A 20,529-nucleotide genomic window follows, 5' to 3' on the forward strand; every position below is an offset into this window, starting at 1 on the left:
ATCCTAATAACTCTAAATTTATATTTCTAGTTCATGCTTCGCATTTGAGTAAGAGGATACTGATATGGTTTGGACCTGTGTCTCCTCCAAATCTCATGTTGAAATGTGACCACCAATACTGGAGGTGTGCATAGTGGGAGGTGTTTGGATCATGGGGACAGCTTCCCTCATGAATAGCTTGGTGCTGTCCTTGTAGTAATGAGTGGGTTCTCATTCTGTGAGTTCACATGAGATCTGGTTGTTTAAAAGGGCCTGGTACCTCCTCCTTCTCTCTCTTGCTCCCTCTCTTGCCATGTGATAGGCTGGCTCCCCCTTTGCCTTCCACCATGATCATATGCTTCCTGAGGTCCTCACCAGGACCAGATGCCCATACTATGCTTCCTTTACAGCCTGCAGAACCATGAGCCAAGATAGACCTCTTTTCTTTATAAATTACCCAGTCTCAGGTATTCCTTTATTAGCAATGCAGATGGACTAATTCAAGACTTAAGGGTACCACTCAAGAGTATGGAATGTTTCTGGACTTGGGGAAATACAAGCAATGGTATCAACACTATGCCTGGTGTTCTCCCTCATCTTTGGGAGCAAAAAAGTTGATCTAATGGAAGCAGAGAATAGAATGATAGTTACCAAGGGCTGGGAAGGGTGGGTCAGAGTGGAAGAAATGAAGAGAGTTTGGTTAATGAGAACATACAGTTAGAAAGAATAAGTTCTAGTGTTTGATAGTACAGTAAAGTGACTACAGTTAGCAATAATTTATAATATAAAATAGCTCCAAAATAGTTCAAAAAATAGTTTCAAAATAGCTGGGAGAGTTGAAGTGTTCCTAACATGAAAAAATGATAAATGCCTGAGATGATGGATATCCTAAATACTCTGATTTGAGCACGTATCAAAATATTACATGGATCCCACAAATATGTCCAATTACTATGTATCAATTTTTAAAAACTGTGCCTGAAAAAGTCTATAGAAAAGCAAGAGGCTGTCACTGAGGCTGCTCAAGCCCAGGGGAGAACAAAACAAGGATGCTATATCAGAAATATGCTGCCTGTCTGCAGATGATGGGGCAAAGCTGACTGTCCTCTGGGGACCAGATATGAACCTCGTGAAAGAAATCATGTTGGTGTTATTTTAAAGACAGCCAAACCCAAGAGAGGGTCAAAAGGATTTCAGAAAAGAAATTTCAGGGAGCTATAGGAAGACAGGCATTGACTCCACCAAGAAAGTTACAGTCAAGGTTCTCAGCAGGATTTCTGAAAATACACACAGAAAAAGTGCAGGGTGAAAGAGGCAACTGTACATTTACCTAGAAATCAACCCCTGATTCCCTTCCTCCCTTTCCTTGTGAGACTGTGCTCTTTTCTCCATCTCCTCTTCCCCTGGACTCCACTCAGGTGGAAAAAAGGTAAAAGGACCACCATGCCCTCTCTACCGCTATGGGCTTCAGGCTTCGATCAGGCCCGAATATGGGAGGGGAAACATTTTAAGGTTAATAAAGTTGGAGCTTAGGTTATTACAATGAACTGAAACTTTTAATCACTGAAATGCGAGTATTCTTGTGACTAAAAAGTACGGGGAAATTAAGAAATTAATGGAATTTGCCTAAGATTTTACTGGAATGAGAAGAACAGGGCTACAGACTGAGTTTAACATGAAGTAGTGAGAACAAATAAAGTATGGGTTCAGCTCCTTCCATAAATCAGTTGCAACAGTTAGAAATTTAATTATTTCAGTTATAATGGTGTAAGCAAATCTCTTCACTCCAAGGAGAACAATAACAGAGAGTGTAACCCTGTACACAACAATGAGTATCAAGGAGCATGCTCAGTCCTGGTCTAAGGTTTAGTCCTGGTCTAAGGTTTCCTATGCAGACTCAGATGTCCTACCTTATGACACAAGTGCAGATATAGTTCAATCCCTTCCCAAAGCAACAAAAATCCAAGTAACTGTAAAAGAAAAGTAGAAAAAGAGAGTTATTTTGAAATCACCAAGTTGCTACCCAAAGCACTGTTCCTATAGTTCCAAATTCCTTTCACAGTCTGGTATTACACTCACTTGTTGCTATACCTGATTTCACAACAATTACCACACTGATGATCTTCCTGAGTTATTGCCCATTTCTTTTCCCTGTGAGGAACCTTATTCCTGTTATTCCTTGGACTCCCTTGTAAGAGAACAAAGGTCAGGAGGCAGCTCTTCCAAGGGCTCTTGTTTTGGGGAACCAGGGCTGTTGCTACAACTGTTAACCACTGTTGTTAACACGTATAGATTCAATAAATCTTGGATTTTAATCTAAATCTAGCCAGTCACCAAGTCACTGTGAAGATGGAAACTGAAAACTGGAGTCCTCAGATGCCTAGTACATTAATGATAATTTGATATATAAGGCACTTACCTCTTTATCAAAATAATTTCATGTAGATTTCATTTGTTCTTTACTTAGGCCTATATTATACCAGTTTATTAAATATTATTATCTCATTTGAAAAAAATGAAACAGGTCAGAAGAGTTACATGATTTGGCCAAGGTTACATAGTAATCTAAAGATAGAGCTAGAAATAGAATCCAGGTCTCCCTCCTTTTTCACTATTGTTGCCATTGTATGCATCCAAAAAGAGGTAGGGTAGAGTAGAAAGTTCGTTAAAATATGTTGCTTTACTGGACACTAGAATTCACTCCAACTTTAGAACCTAACTATACCATTTCATGTTTATTGTGCATAAAAATGGTACAATTCATTGGTCAGAATTTGGCCTAGAGCACATCCTTCCTCTGCATTTTCCCCATTAAAAAGAAAAGTTTCTAATTGGTCTCTCTGCCTATAGCCACCCTCCAAACCACAATATCGAGAATAATTTTCCTAAGAAAACTGATTTATATCAAATGTCTTAGCCTTTTTTTCCAGGCCTTCCAAATCTCACAAAACTATCTTTTCATCCATGTTTTCCCATTATTCTTCATTATGCCCTAAATACTAACAGAACTGACCTTTCCCTCTCAGCAAGACATCCTATATTTTGTCTTGCTGATATAGTCATGAAGCTCCCTCAGCCCAAAATATTCTTCCTCATTACCATATCTATATGTCCAAATCTAACATCCCTTCAAGATCCCACTCCAATAACAAGGAATGTAATTTATATCTCATAGCTACCTCTATGAAGTGCAGTGCATGTAAACAGAAACTGCTTAGTTTTTATTGATCTCTCTATACTCAGCACTTCTCACAACGTTCTGCTCATATAATAATAAGTTTTGTTGAAAGAAAAAGTTCATGCAAATAGCAATAGATTTGGGGGCTAGGTTCTTCTGTATCAGACAAGAATTCCATAGAGAAAGGAATGGTGAAATCAGAGAAAGTCATCTGCCCTATGTATAAATGGGCACTGTAAAACTCTAACTGTCTAAAGTTATCATTCCATTTCCACAAACTTTTCTCTTGCCTGGCATAAATTTCTCACACTATATGATACTACTATGTCAGGCAACAGAAGCAAGGTCACATTACTGCCAAAAGGCTTTTGCTAAAATGTACTTTACATCTGGGCTAGGTGACTACATTTGTACATTAGAACAGGTTTAACAAACTAGCAAATTTTTATAAGGCCCAGAAAGACTGATTTTCAGAAGATGGGACATGAGACAAGTAAAGATACTGCTGATGTAAAGCTATGGGCATCTAAAGTGACAATACTGAGTGAACCATAGGATAGGCAGGCTATGAAATAAGAAAACAGAAAAAAAAGATGTTCTGTTACTCTTTCAAAGGGCCAAATTGGCACGACACATCCTCTAACAGAATAGGCTTTTCTTCCATGTCCTATTTCTTGTGACTAAAATTCAACTAGCTAATGTAAACCCCAATTCTAAGACAAGAGTGATCTTAGGTTCTAAAAGTCCCAGCACCAACTGGATACTATACCATGGGCAGGAGCACCTCATCAGGCTACTCAGGAAGGAAGTGGGAGAAATCAGAAGCATTACTCACCAACAGTAATGAAGAGTAGGCAGTCAGGATCCCAGCTAAACTCAGAATAAAAATAGACCAGAAAAACCAGTAGCCTGTTCCTAGAAAAGTGACCCTGAAAAAAAAATATGTTTCAGTTCTTAAAATACTACAGAAATCAGTAGCATCTGTGTTAAGGATGGGACAAAACCAGACTAGATGAGGCATAAGAAAATGGAGAGATAAAAAGAGAAGCAGTTTGTGAACAGCAGCTTTTGCGGATACTTATTTGAGGAGTTTTAAAGTTGTGTCCTGTAGGCAATTGGGAATGTTCATGGGGTCTGTAAACACAGTAGGATATTAAGTTATTTAGAATACATATTTAAAAATTATGTCATCTTTTAAAAAATAATATAATACAGAAATTTTGGAATACCAAAAGAGAAACAAATCATCCCATTAAATTGGCTGCCTTAACAAAACTAATACTTTACACTGTTGCAGGCTCCTTGTCCATGTGCCTATGCATTTTTGGACATAATTGCAATCACAGTCACCATATTAATCGCTCTATTCTGTGTGAGAGATATAGGCCCTTAAAAAAAAGCCCAATTTGAGACAGTGTCTAGGCTCCCTCCTTGCTGGGCAGGGCAGCCCTGATAAAAAGGCAGCAGCACAATGGAAACTCATAAATAAAGCCCTAACTGCCCGGGAGAGAGCACCTGGGGAAAAAAGGGGGGAGATATGAGTTCTGCTACAGCAGACTTAAATGTACCTGCCCAGCAGCTCTGAATGAACAACGGAGCTCACTGCTCAGCACTTGAGCTCCTATAAAGGACAGACTGTCTCCTCAAGCAGCTCCCTGACCCCCATATATCCAAAGAGTCACCTCATAAAGGAGAGCTCAGACTGACATTTGATAGGTTTCCTGGGACAAAGACAGCAGAAGAAGAAACTGGCAGCAACCCTTACTGTTCTGCAGTCGCTGCAGATGATACCCAGGCAAGCAAGGCCTGGAGTAGACCTCAGCAGCCCTACAGCAGAGGGTCCAGACTGTTAGAAGGAAAACTAAGAAACAGAAGGAATATAACTTCATCATCAACAAACTGGACGTCCACTCAGAGGCCCAATCAGAAAGTCAACAACTACAAAGATGACAGGTGGATAAATCCACAAATATGGGAAGAAACCAGCGCAAAAAGGATGAAAACACCCGAAACCAGAACACCTCTCCTATAAGGGATCACAGCTCCTCACCAGCAAGGGAACAAGGCTGGATGGAGAATGAGTGTGATGAACTGACAGAATCAGGCTTCAGAAGGTAGGTAATAAGAAACTTCTGTGAGCTAAAAGAACATGTTCTAACCCAATGCAAAGAAACTAAGAAACTTGAAAAAAGATTTGATGAAACGCTAACGAGAATAGATAACTTAGAGAGGAATGTAAGTGAATTGATGGAGCTGAAAAATACAACATGAAAACTTCGCGAAGCATGCACAAGTTTCAACAGCTGAATTGACCAAGCAGAAGAAAGGATATCAGAGGTTGAAGATCAACTCAACGAAATAAAACAAGAAGGCAAGATTAGAGAAAAAAAAGGGTAAAAAGGAATGAACAAAGTCTCCAAGAAATATGGGACTATGTGAAAAGACCTAATCTACATTTGATAGGTGTACCTGAATGTGATGGAGAGAATTAATCCAAGCTGGAAAATAATCTTCAGGATATCATCCAGGAAAACTTCCCCAACCTAGAAAAGCAGGCCAATATTCAAGTCCAGGAAATACAGAGAACCCCACAAAGATATTTCTCAAGAAGAGCAACCCCAAGGCACATAAACGTCAGATTCGCCAGGGTTGAAATGAAGGAGAAAATGCTAAGGGCAGCCAGAGAGAAAGGTCGGGTTACCCACAAAGGGAAGCCCAACAGACTCACAGCAGATCTCTCAGCAGAAACCCTACAGGCCAGAAGACATTGGTGGCCAATATTCAACATCCTTAAAGAAAAGAACTTTCAACCCAGAATTTCATATCCACCCAAACTAAGCTTTATAAGTGAAGGAAAAATAAAATCCTTTGTGAACAAGCAAGTACTCAGAGATTTCATCACCACCAGGCCTGCTTTACAAGAGCTCCAGAAAGAGGCACTAAGCAGAGAAAGGAACAACCAGTACCAGCCACTCCAGAAACATACCAAATGGTAAAGAGCATCAATACAATGAAGAAACCGCATCAACTAACAGGCAAAACAGCCAGCTAGCATCAAAATGGCAGGATCGAATTCACACATAACAATATCAACCCTAAATGTAAATGGGCTAAATGCCCCAATCAAAAGACACAGACTGGCAAATTGGATAAAAAGCAAAAACCCATCGGTGTGCTGTATCCAGGAAACCCATCTCACATGCAAGGATACACAAAGGTTCAAAATAAAGGAATGGAGGAAGATTTACCAAGCAAATGGAGAGTAAAAAAAAAAAAAGCGGGAGTTGCAATCCTAGTCTCTGATAAAATAGACTTTAAACCAACAAAGATCAAAAGAGACAAAGAAGGACATTACATAATGGTAAAAGGATCAATGCAACAAGAAGAGCTAACGATCCTAAATATATACATGCCCAATACAGGAGCACCCAGATACATAAGGCAAGTTCTTAATGATTTACAAAAATACTTAGACTCCCACACAATAAAAGTGGGAGACTTTAACACCCCATTGTCAACATTAGACAAATCGACGAGACAGAAAATTAACAAGGATATCCAGGACTTGAACTCAGACCTGGACCAAGCAAACCTAGTAGACATTTACAGAACTCTCCACCCCAAATCCACAGAATATACATTCTTCTCAGCACCACATCACACTTACAGGTATTGATCGACTTACCACCTGTGCAACTTACGACCATTCGACTTTACGACCACAATTGCTAGCCACAAATGCTCCGCATCTGGCAGTGCAAACATTGCCCAGCTGGGCATACGACAGTGCGGACCAGCTTCTGGCAGCACTACCATCCCCGCGTGCACCATTTCAACTGTACATATAGCCTACTCAACTTACAACCAAATCGTGTTATGACCGGTCCGTGGTCCCGACCGTGGTCGTCAGTCGAGCACTAGCTGTAATCTAAAATTGACCACATAATTGGAAGTAAATCACTCCTCAGCAAATGCAAAAGAACGGAAATCATAACCAACAGTCTCTCAGACCACAATGCAATCAAGTTAGAACTCAGAATTCGGAAACTAACTCAGAACCACACAGCTTCATGGAAACTGAACTGGCTCTTGAATGTTGACTGGATAAACAATGAAATGAAGGCAGAAATAAAGATGTTCTTCAAAACCAACGAGAATGAAAACACAACATACTAGAATCTCTGGGACACATTTAAAGCAGTCTCTAGAGGAAAATATACAGCAATAAAGTGCCCACATAAGAAGCAAGGAGAGATCTAAAATTGACACCCTATTGACAAAATTGAAACAGCAAGAGGAGCAAGATCAAAAAACTCAAAACCTTGCAGAAAACAAGAAATAACTAAGATCAGAGCAGAACTGAAGGAGATAGAGACACAAAAAAACCCTTCAAAAAATCAATAAATCCAGGAGCCGGTTTTTTGAAAAGATCAACAAAATAGACCACTAGCCAGATTAATAAAAAAGAAAAGAGAGAATAATCAAATCGATGCAATTAAAAAAGATAAAGGGGATATCACCACAGATTCCACAGAAATTCAAACCATCATCAGAGATTATTACAAACAACTCTATGCACATAAACTAGTAAACCTGGAAGAAATGGATAAATTCCTGGATACTTGCATTCTCCCAAGCCTAAACTGGGAAGAAGTCAAAACCCTGAATAGACCAATAACCAGGTCTGAAGTTGAGGCAGCAATTAAGAGCCTACCACCCCAAAAAAGCCCAGGTCCAGATGGGTTTACAGCCAAATTCTACCAGACATACAAAGAGAAGCTGGTACCATTCCTTCTGAAACTATTCCAAATAATCCAAAAAGAGGGAATCCTTCCCAAATCATGTTATGAGACCACCATCATCCTGCCAAAACCTGGCAGAGACTCAGCAAGAAAAGAAAACTTCAGGCCAATATCCATGATGAACATAGATGCAAAAATCTTCAATAAAATGCTGGCAAGCTGATTGCAACAGCACATCAAAAAGCTTATCCACCATGATTAAGTAGGATTCATCCTAGGGATGCAAGGCTGGCTCAACATACACAAGTCTATAAATGTAATTCATCACATAAACAGAACCAAAGACAAAAACACTTGATTATCTCAATAGATGCAGAGAAGGCCTTTGAAAAAATTCAACAGCACTTTATGCTAAAAACCCTCAATAAAATAGGTATTGACGGAACGTACCTCAAAATAATAAAAGCTATTTATGACAAACCAACAGCCAATATCATACTGAATGGGCAAAAACTGGAAGCATTCCCTTTGAAATCTGGCAGCAGACAAGGATGCCCTCTCTCACCACTCCTATTCAATATAGTATTGGAAGTTCTAGCCAGAGCAATGAGGCAAGAAAAAGAAATAAAGGGTATTCAAATAGGAAAGGAGGAAGTCAAATTGTCTCTATTTGCAGACGACATGATTGTATATCTAGAAGACCCCATTATCTCAGCCCCAAATCTCCTGAAACTGATAAGCAAGTTCAGCAAAGTCTCAGGATACAAAATCAATGTGCAAAAATCACAAGCATTCCTATACACCAATAACAGACTTAAAGAGAGCCTAATCAAGAACAAACTGCCATTCACAATTGCTACAAAGAGAATAAAATACCTAGGAATATAACTAACAAAGAATGTAAAGGACCTCTTCAAGGAGAACTACAAGCCACTGCTCAACAAAATAAGAGAGGACAAAAACAGATGGAGAAACATTCCATGTTCATGGTTAGGAAGAATCAATACTGTGAAAATGGCCATACTCCCCTAAGTAATTTACAGATTCAACGCTATCCCCATCAAGCTACCAATGACCTTCTTCACAAAAGTGGAAAAAAGCACCTTAAACTTCATATGGAACCAAAAGAGAGCCCGCATAGCCAAGTCAATTCTAAGCAAAAAGAACAAAGCAGGAGCCATCACACTACTGGACTTCAAACTATACTACAAGGCTACAGTAATCAAAACAGCATGGTAGTGGTACCAAAAAAGAGATATAGACCAATGGAACAGAACAGAGGCCTCGGAGGCAACACAACATATCTACAACCATGTGATCTTTGACAAACCTGACAAAAACAAGCAATGGGGAAAGGATTCCCTGTTTAATAAATGGTGTCGGGAAAACTGGCTAGCCATGTGCAGAAGGCAGAAACTGGATCCCTCCCTGACACCTTACACTAAAATTAACTCCAGATGGATTAAAGACTTAAACATAAGACCTAACACCATAAAAACCCAAGAAGCAAATCTAGGCAAAACCATTCAGGACATAGGCGTAGGCAAGGACTTCGTGACCAAAACGCCAAAAGCATTGGCAACAAAAGCCACAATAGACAAATGGGACCTAATTAAACTCCACAGCTTCTGCATGGCAAAAGAAACAGTCATTAGAGTGAAGACAGCAACCAACAGAATGGGAAAAAATTTTTGCAGTATACCCATCTGACAAAGGGCTGATATCCAGAATTTACAAAGAGCTAAAACAGATTTACAAGAAAAAAACAAACAAGCCCATTCAAAAGTGGGCAAAGGATATGAACAGACACTTTACAAAAGAAGACATATATGAGGCCAACAAACATATGAAAAAATGCTCATCAGCACTGGTCATTAGAGACATGCAAATAAAAACTACATTGAGGTACCATCTCACGCCAGTTAGAATGGCCATCATTAAAATATCTGGAGACAACAGATGCTGGAGAGGATGTGGAGAAATAGGAACATTTTTACACTGTTGGTGGGAGTGTCAATTAGTTCAACCATTGTGGAAGACAGTGTGGCGATTCTTCAAGGACCTAGAAATAGAAATTCCATTTGACCCAGCAATCCCATTACTGGGTATATATCCAAAGGATTATAAATTGTTCTACTATAAGGACACAGGAACATGAATGTTCATTGCAGCACAGTTTACAATAGCAAAGACCTAGAACCAACCCAAATGCCCATCGATGACAGACTGGACAGGGAAAATGTGGCAAATATACACCATGGAATATTATGCAGCCATCAAAAATGATGAGTTTGTGTCCTTTGTAGGGACATGGATGAAGCTGGAAACCATCATTCTCAGCAAACTGACACAAGAACAGAAGATCAAACACCACATGTTCTCACTCATAGGTGGGTGTTGAACAATGAGAACACATGGACACAGGGAGGGGAGCATCACACGCTGGTGTCTGTTGGGGGGAAATAGGGGAGGGACAGTCGGGGTGGGGAGTTGGGGAGAGATAGCACGGGGAGAAATGCCAGATATAGGTGAAGGGGAGGAAGGCAGCAAATCACGCTGCCATGTGTGTACCTATGCAACAATCTTGCATGTTCTTCATGTGTACCCCAAAACCTAAAATGCAATAAAATAAAATAAAATAAAAAATTTCCAAATGAGACTTTTTCTATCAAAAAAAAGCCCAATTTTTGTGTTCCCAAAGTAGCATATGAGAGAAAATTGTTAATGATTTGTTAGGAGAAACACTTTTATACTTGGTCTAGGTATTACACATCAAAGAAATTCAAATCTTCATCTCAAGAAGACAGAAATTACCTCCTCTCCATACAAAACCTGGAGAAATTTTATTTTTTAAGATGCAAACTATAGGTTAGTGAACATACAACTACATTAATAGGAATTAGAAAGGAAATTCTCCTTGCACAAGGACCATTAGATATGCTAAGAACAAGTAAACAGGTAGACAGCCTTGCTATCAAAAGGTATCCCAGATCAAGACACTGGGAAAAGTACTCTGTAGAAGATGAGCTAACAATCAAGAATCAGAAAACATGTAAGGGATGTCAACAAATGAAACTCATGAAGCCAACAAATAGAAAAACTTTGACCCAAGAAAACATAATTAATAGAACAATCAGAAAAAAATCCACTAAATAAATAAATAAATAAATAAAAATATATTTAAGATCTTCCGTGATGTAAAGCAAGGATTCACATCCATGAAACAAGAGTAGGATGTTTTAACCCAAGCAAAGGTGGTTATCAAAACAATGAAACAGAGATTTTGAAAAACAAATTTTTGAAATAAAAAAACTTGAAATTTGGCCTTAATAGCACTCTAGAGGTAGCCAAAGAATTAATCAGTTTAACCAAATCATGATATTGACTTTGCTTTTGATGTAATAAGGAAAACTTAAGGTTTGTCATTTCATGGTATTCTTCTTCTCATCATTTTACTGGCCATATTGATATTTTATTTTAATCCCTTTCAACCTAAAAGGTTTTCTTTTGGATATCCGATCATATATAAGTATTACTATTAGTTTGGTTTACTTCAATGCCCTCTCACCAAACTCAGGTGAAGTTCTCACCCCCCAGCTATGGATTATAGGCTAAAAAAGAACTGGTTTTTCTCTCTCCCTCTTCTACTCCTTCCTATCCCAGTCACTATACTTACTCTTGTTGGTAGTGGTGTGAAAAAAGGGAGTGAAAAGAGTGAGAAGGAGTTTGCTTATGTGACTGCCTGAACATCAGTGGGAATTGAAAAAGGAAATCTTTCTTGGCCATCACTTCTTTATGCTGGGAATATACAATGCTGATGACTATGCAGTAGGCTTACTCAACATGAATGTGTCCAATTTAGGCTTCTTCTAACTTAGTATTTTTAAGCAGTTGTCTCTCTGCTCTGGACCATTATGTTATAACCCTCTAGCAGCATAATCACACCTCCATTTTGGATGTAGGCCTACTCACTCAACCAAGACAGATTTTTTGGGGCAGCCTAGTCAATGCAACCTACTCATCTAAAAGTTTCTGTCACAATGTTTAAAGAAAACTTCAAGGACTCCTTCCCTGCCTCTCACAGCTGTAAGATGCAACTTTCTTGCACCTTTCCGTAATACATATTACAATGTTTTATATCAGCATCACCAACTGTCAGCTGACAGTAACTGTAGATGAGAAAAAAAAAGACACATGGATGGTAGAAACCTTAGGAACAGTCACATAGTGAGAAAGAGAGAGACAACACATAGAGTGGAAAAGAGGGAAGTTACAATTACCCTACCAGAAAATTCTGCTCTCTCTAGCTAAGGGGAACAACTAGAAAAGCTAGACAAAATGTTTCGAAAAACCTAAATGAAGGCATCAGACATCTACCAGACAGTAAAGAACTATGGAGCCAAGATCCAAAAAAGGAAGGAAATCCAGAGACAGTGTGGCCTGTGAGGTAATTTTTCTTTAGAAGAATTGGCTGAGGTACAGGAAGCTCGTAAACTTCATAGGGCTACAGGTGAGAAGGTAATCTTATAAATGCAATACACTTTGATTTGGAACCTTTCAGGGTTACTTCCTAGAAGTAAGCACAAACTTTTCCAGTTTGTGATTTGTGGGGGAATGAATCCTAGCTTTGAAGCATCTAAATGTGTGAACAGACATTATTAGTCTGCTCCCTCTAGGTACCGGCTTGATGGCGTACACAGCTCAGGCCTCTCCTCTTCCTAACAAAGTCACCTTCTATGGGACACCTAGGGGTTATTTGTTACACAGGGAAAAAAAGATTCTAGATGAAAGATCAGAGGTGCATGATGAAATGAAGAGCAATTAAAAAAAGTAAATATGTAGGTTAATCTAAATGAACATGAGCTATACAAAACAACAATAATGTCATATGTGGTTCGAAAATTATGTAGGATTAAAATACATGATGAGAATGGCTTATAAGTCAGAAGGAGGTAAATGAAGTTAAGGTGTTTCAAGATCCTTGTATTGTCCAGAAAAAATGTTAAAATCTAATTAATATAAAACTTTAGTGAGTCAAGATTCCATATTGTAATTTCCAGGGTAGTTACAAAAAAGCAAGAGTGAGTAGGAGAGAAAATATGGGTATATCCTCTAAGTTGATAGAGGAAAAAATGAAGTAATAAAAAATACTTAATAAAAAATAAGGCAAGAAAAGAGGGGAAAGAAAAGAAAAAGCAGGGCTGGGTGTGTTGGCCCACACCTGTAATCCCAGCAATCTGGGAGGTCGAGGCAGGCAAATCACTTGAGCTCTGGAGTTTGAGACCAGCCTGGGCAACATGGGGAAACCCTGTCTTCACAAAAAATACAAAAATCAGCTGGGTGTGGTGGCTTGCACCTGTAGTCCTAGCTACCTGGGAGGTTGAAGTGGGAGGATCGCTCAAGCTTGGGAGGCAGAGGCTGCAATGAGCCAAAATCACGCCACTGTACTCAGCTTGGGCAACAGAGCAAGAGCAAGACCTTGCCTCAAAAAAAAAAAAAAAAAAAAAAAAAAAGAACACAGGACTGATATGACAATAGCATTTGAAAGATTATGGATGTAAGCTCAAATAAAATATATTAGCAATTATATTAGTTCAGAGATTTTTTTTAATTTGGAACATAAAGTATTGCCAAACTGAATTTGAGAAACTCAACCATATGCTATTTATAAGCGAAACTTCCAAAACATGAGATATAGAAACGTTGGAAAAAAAAGGATGGAAAAGATAAACCATGCAAAGCTAGTATAGCTATATTAGTTATTATACAAAATAGTCTTCAAGTTAAAAACGTATGAAGAAAATGAAAGACTATGCTGCAACTTTGCACTAGGATCAAAGACTTCATTGGTACTCAGACTTGTGACTAACTTACATGCTACATCCTGGCAGAAGAGGATCACAAATGGGAAATGGCTGCAAGGAAGATCATGGAAGCTGGCCAGTTGGCATCTCAGTCTTGGGAACAATGGTGAGGGTTCCAAGCCATGCTTGTGGTCAATGTAAAAGCCTGTTGTGAGGAATATTTCTGTAGAATGCCTGGAAGAGCAATTCCAAAAAGTGGCTAGGGACAAGTGTTCAACTGAGGCATTGTGTAATGGAAGTAATAATGACCAGAGTGACCGGTGTCATTTTGATAACCAGAGTTTCCTCTTACCACTACCACACTATTTTTGCTGTCTTGTGGTAAGCCCCAGGTCTTTGATACCACTCAAGTGGTGGGGAGAGAGGCAGAAAGATTTGGATATTAGACTTTGCATAAACCTTGTCAACTATGGATCTCAGAGCTGGTATTTTAAAATTTATAAATATAAAGAAATGAATTATCTAATAATATTTATATTTTAAGCTGAAATACAAGTTCTGTGGAATAATTCAGAAACTGGCCCATAAATAAAATTGCAGATGAACCAATGAGAAGGCTAACTGATAACCCCCAATGGATAAGTAGGCAGAGGAAAATAAATTTTAAAAGAAAAGAAATTAGTTAAATAAACTTGTTCTGAAACTAAATTATTCAAATTAAAACAAAAAAATTTCATCAAGAAAAAACTTTCATAATATTAGACTATTTAATGTTGACTGTCATATAGCTCTATTTTAAACAGAAATTGCTATAACATTTTGAGAAAGTACTTCGGCAATAGACATAATGATTTCTTTTCTTTTTTTTTTTTTTTTGAGACAAGGTCTGGCTCTGTCACCCAGACTGGAGTGCAGAGGGCCTCTTGGGCCCAAGAGATCCTCCCACCTCAGCCTCCTAAGTAGCTGGGACTACAGGCACACACCACCATGCCTGGCTAATTTTGGGGCATAATACATTTTCACAATGTTTATTCTTCTTGACTCAATAATGCCCTTTGTGGGAATCTATTCTAGGAACATTAGTCAGAATACAAAGATTTCTCTGCATTACTAGTTTATAAAAACAAGAAAACTGGACACACTTATAATGCCTAATAATTAAATGGCTAAGTGTATTATAGCATCTGTCATGAAATATTTTTAAACCATTTTAAATGATATTCATTAGGAGTTTTAAAATGTTTAAATGCTTAGTTATTTTAAGCAAAAATGAAAAGTAAAATTAGGTATACAATATGAGCATAATAATATAAAAATAAGCATAGAAAAATATACCAAGTGATTATCTCTCAAGAATGAGAATAAACATATGCCATATTTTCTAACATTTTGTATTTTACACATAAAATAACAAACCATGTTTTACTTCTATAAAGGAAAATATAACTGTATTCCATTTTTAAAAGCCCCATATCTGAACAAATTTTTTTCCCCCAAATACCAAATAACAAGTAAGATTTGCAGGAAGGTTAGAAGACATCAAGCCAGAAAAACTAAAAGGGTGGGGACAGTCCCAGAGTAGGAGTTTAGCCATGAAAGGGTGTTGGAAGGAATACCTGTCACTGTGTTCAGAATCCTAGGAAGCCCCTTAAGAACAATACGGGAAGGAAGAGGGTATAGAAGCAGCAGAGAAGGCAGGGTTCAGAGGCAGAGATCATGAAGACCAACTAGTTTAGGTATCAGTAACTCAGACAAAGAGACTAAAGAAAAGATACCAGGCAAACATTATCTGAGTAGAAGGACTGTGGACATTGGAAGCATGAAGCTTCCCACTGAGCCACGTTTGGTCTAAGTGTGAGACTGAGCACAGTGGAAGAAAGTGCAACAGGTTAGGGTGCTAAGCATCCTACCCCAGCCCCAAAGGCAGGTCTTTCACCCATAAGCTGAGGAAAGCCCAGTTTTGTCTGCCTTCCCTACTATGTCACCAGATCTTTTCAACCTGAGGTAGAATCCAGGTGGCTATCAGACCAAAATGCCCTTATACAAATGAAAGTACAAAAAATGAAACTCACCAGTCAAAGTTAAAGTATTCGTTGGATGTTTCTAACCACAGGAACAGCAACATCACAGATAAGACAAATGAAATTATCAGGCACGGGCAAAATAATTGCTCTTTCTAGGAAGAGAAAAAAGAAATCTAACTTAGCTCCATTTATCCTTGCTACCTCAGCAGTTTCTATATACACTTGCCAAAGGTCATCATAGTTGCAACTGCCATGTATTACCCTCCTGAGGCTGGAGTGATCACTCTCTTCTTTTTACCCCTACCAAATCCTGTATAAACCTATCTATAATCTTTCTTACACTGAACTGGAATTACACATTTATATGTTTTATCTGATGCTACACTGCTTCCTCTTTGAGGAAAGGGAACATCTCTGCATTACCAATACATAGCATAGTTTCTTGAATGTAGCTGACTCTAGACAATCATCCGTTGAATTCATCTGCCTCTCCAGTTACCACATTTTATTTAGTGATTAATTTATTGAGTAATTAATTCATTCATCATTAATCAGTTCATTTAGTCATCAATCTACCCCACTGGAGAAGAAAAGAGGAATCAGAGTTAAAGAATGAATTTTTTTTTTAAAGTACCTATTTGTTCTAGTAAAATGCTAGGAATTTTACAAGCTACCTTCAGTTGATTTATTTCTCATTAGAGCCATATGAGTTAGGCATTAACTAATTTTTTGCAGAAGAAAGCTCAGAGAGGTAAAATAATTGACTCAAGATCATGCAGCTAAGAAGTGGCAGCAGCAGGACTAGAACCCAGATCTGTGTAAGCTCAAAGCCAAAATGGAGGTTATCATTATGGAGGAGGTACTGCTTTCTCTTTGAAGGCAAAGAAGTCTCCCTGTGTTAGTTTTGTCCCTTCCAGTAATATGTCCTCCACACAATCAAATAATCATTCAAAACACAGCTCAGACTACATCACCAACTTAAAGTCTTTGGGGATTCTTTATTCCCCACATGGCAGAGGTCAAATTCTTAAAACCACACAACACTGGACCCATCTCCCTCTCTAGCTTCTTTCCCCCTCACTTCATTCATATCCTCTCCTTCAACTAAAATAAACCTATACCAATCTCCAAACTCATTATGCCCTTTGGTTCCTCCTCCAATGTCAATTCTTTACTATCCCCGATTCTCTACCTATCCAATTCTTAATCACCCGTCACCTTCTAAAATAGTGATCTTTGGCCCTCCCTTGGTACCTGCCTGTGCACATGCACATACAGTTACAGCACTTCTCTTACTATATGGAGACTGTGTATGTGTGTGTACTTATCTTTCCCCACAGCAGATTGAATTCCTTGAGAGCTGGAACCATGCCTGAAGCACTCGTATTATCTCCAGTGACTGGCATAGAGGCCAAATATCTGGGCAGGAAAGATATAGGGGACAGAAGAACATTCCTGCCTACTCCAGGGAAACCTCCCATTTCCTACCCCTTTCCTTGTGTTCCCCACCCCAGGTATAAGAAACTCATGATTTAATTGGTCTGATTCTAGGACCCTAGCTGGACCACATTTACAAATAAGTAAAGGTACATGATTTCGCTCTTCTTTTCTCATTTCAATGTGCTGATCATTTAATCTCTTATGCCATGTTGCTCACCAAAGGGTCCCAACATATGGCTTACAAATAGAAAGATGGCCTAGAAGAGGCTAGGCCACATGCCACCACTCAGGCTTACTAGAGCTCTTCCTTTGGGAAAATCAGGCACTAGCTTGACCAATAATACAGGAGCACCTTGTTGCCCACTTGCTATTTTTTTCTCCTGAGAAGAGAAATTCACAGAGGAGAGCAAATTACAATTAACGCATCCCCATAATCCCTAGACAAAAATATCTAATTGTACCCAACCTCACTTTTTCTTCAAGATTTACTGAATGAATAAATGCAAAAGGGAATTAATGAATAAATGGATGACAGAGAGATAGTAAGGAAAAGTGAAGAATAAAAGTGAAAGAAAATGAAGAAAGCAAGTACATGTTTTAATAAGTCTAACATTGGTGCAGTACTTTTATGGAAGAAATGGAGCCCTAGCATCCCCAGTCCCAGAGACTGTAAAGAGCCCCCATGGGGCCAGGGGCCAGTCTATGCTCCCCACATCTGAGAAAATGTGGTCCAGCTCCTTATCAGTCCATACCCAACTGCAGCAACAAAATCCAACTTTAGTTTTTTCCAATTTTCTGAATTTCCAGAGGCAACTATAGCAGCCAGTAAGGAAGGTGACATAGCGTTGGTGGCAGGAGATGTGTGAAATCCATGGATTAAGCTTTTTTGGTTTTCTTGTCTTGTTCCTCTTGGGCTCAATCCTGTTGACCTTCTTAAACATGATTCAACCCTTTGGCTGGAAAGACAAATAAAATAATCAGGATCTACTGTAGCTCCCCTTAATGTACCTTATCCCACCATTCTACAGAAAATTTTATCAATGATAGATGAATTTTTAAAACACTGTTTATAACAAAGGATAATATATTGGATTTGGGGCAGAAGAATAGAGCTTCATCCTACCTTTCCCACTAACTTTTTGACTGTTTATTGTGATCATTGTACCATTTTAGGTTTACTTTTCTTACCTCTAAAATGGGACCATATTCCCTGTCCTTATCAACTAATAGATGCTGAAAGAATCAAATTAGATAATACATACAAATATGCTTTGTAAATTGCAACATCCTGTTGAAATAAGTTGAGAAAGTAAAGGCCCAAGTGAGGTATATGAAAATACAATCCTTGACTAACAAGTGACTCAGACATACAGCTGGCTGCTTCTTCCCTTTCTTTCCTCTCCCATGTGGAATCAGTTAGGGTTAGCTTCAGTTGTGAATAATGAAACCTTCGAAACAACAATGACTGAAATATGATGTTTATTTTTCCTTTGCCAACAAAAAATATTTCAGAGATAGAAAGAACAAAATATATAGCATGTGGCTTCACAATGGCATTAAGAACACAGGCACCCACCACAACCTGCACCTATGTACATCATTAAGGGGCCTGCGGGCAAGCCAACATCACCTGGTACCACTACCACCACCAATGCCTACCCACATGTGCCACCTGGGTACCTATATACTGACCCACCCATCCTATTGCTGTCACTAATAGCACCAGTGCATGCCACCTGGGAAAGCGACTGGCATCACTGACACCACATATGCTCCCCAGGGCTCCAAGGTCCCACCCACCTGCCCAGCACACTGCTGACACTGTCAGTACCCAGGCAAGCCACCTAGAGACCTAAAAATTGGCCCGCCTAGACCTGCTAACACCACTGCCTATGTACACTGGTCAGGGGCCTAAGGACAGGAACACTCGGCCTGCTACCACCACCACTGGGGCCTGAGGATTGACCTGACTGATGTCCCCATTGCCAGCAAAGCCTCACCACAGCCTCAGTTAACAGCCACAGCCTAAACCACTAATAAAATCACAGACACCAAGGATACTGATTATAGCCAAAGAAATGCCAGGGAGACTATACTACTACATGAACCCAGAATCAAAGCTAAAGTGCCCTACTCAACCAACACTATAGATAAATCTACAGGAAAAAAAAAAAAAAACCTTCCCCTATGAAAGCCAATCCAAAAAATTAGAAAAAGCAACTGTTACAGCAGATGTGCAGATGCCAACATAAGGACACAAGAAACATGAAAAAGCAAGGAAACATGACAACTTAGAGTAACAATAATTCTCCAGCAAGAGATTCCAACGTAAAAGAAATGTGTGAAATGCCTACAAATAATTTAAAATAACAATTTAAATATACTCAGTGAGATACAAGAGAACACTGATAAATAATAAAAGAATTCAGAAAAACAATTCAGAAATCAAATGAGATAATTCAATAAGGAGATATTATTTCAGAACCTGAGGGCAAGTCATTTGAAATAACCCAGTAAGGTGAAAGAAACAGAGAAAGGAAAGGAAAGTAGATGGGAGGGGAGGTGAGGGAAGGGGAGAGGGGAAGGGAAAGGACGGGGAAAGGAGAGGGGAAAGGAGGGGGGAAATGAGAGGGGAAAGGAAAATGGAAAGGGAAGGGGAAGAGAAGGGGAGAAAGAAAAGAAAAAGAAAAGGAAGGAGGGAAGGAGGGAAGGGGGGAAGGGAGGGGGGGGAAAGGAAGGAGGGAGGGAGGGAGGGAGAAAGGAAGGAAGGAAGGAAGGAAGGAAGGACGGAAGGAAGGAAGGAAGGAAGCCAGCCAGCCATGCATGCATGCATGCATGCATGGTGTTTCACACCCAGAATTTTGGGAGGCGGAGGTGGGAGGATCATTTGAGGTCAGGAGTTTGAGACCAGCCTGGCCAACATGGTAAAACCATGTCTCTACCAAAAATACAAAAATTAGCTGGGCATGGTAATGCATGTCTGTAATCCCAAGTACTTGGAAGACTGAGGCAGGATAATCACTTGAACCTAGAAGGCGAAGGTTGCAGTGAACTGAGATTGCATCACTGCAATCCAGCCTGGGCAAAGGGTGAGACTCTATCTCAAAAAAGGGAAGGAGAAGGGAAAGGAAAAGGGGAGGGAAAAAGGAGGGAGGGAGGGAGGGAAGGAAGGAAGGAAGGAAGGCCGGCCGGCCAGCTGGCTACAGTGGCTCACATCTGTAATACCAACACTTTGGGAAGGCAAGGTGGGTGGATCATTTGAGGTCAGGAGTTCAAGACCAGCCTGGCCAACATGGCAAAACCCCATCTCTACTAAAAATACAAAAATTAGCCAGGCGTGGTAGTGCACATCTATAATCCCA

At 39.3% G+C, this 20,529-nt stretch overlaps 1 protein-coding gene across 1 annotated transcript in view; it reads right to left on the reverse strand.

Annotated features, from left to right (window-relative positions):
* The window catches only part of GDPD4 (glycerophosphodiester phosphodiesterase domain containing 4), a 77,565-nt gene extending 59,371 nt beyond the window's left edge, over window positions 1-18,194 (reverse strand). The window contains exons 1-4 of the mRNA XM_032259156.1: window positions 17,920-18,194; window positions 15,776-15,879; window positions 3,993-4,086; window positions 1,890-1,949 (exon numbers count right to left, since the gene is read on the reverse strand). Coding sequence (XP_032115047.1) covers window positions 1,890-1,949; window positions 3,993-4,086; window positions 15,776-15,879; window positions 17,920-18,108 — 447 coding nt within the window. The 5' untranslated portion in view covers window positions 18,109-18,194. The remainder of the gene's footprint in view (window positions 1-1,889; window positions 1,950-3,992; window positions 4,087-15,775; window positions 15,880-17,919) is intronic.
* Between the last annotated feature and the right edge of the window lie 2,335 nt (window positions 18,195-20,529).

This window comes from Sapajus apella, unplaced genomic scaffold, assembly GCF_009761245.1.
Source record: "Sapajus apella isolate SASKATOON/1434 unplaced genomic scaffold, GSC_monkey_1.0 scaffold106, whole genome shotgun sequence".
Taxonomy (NCBI): domain Eukaryota; kingdom Metazoa; phylum Chordata; class Mammalia; order Primates; family Cebidae; genus Sapajus; species Sapajus apella.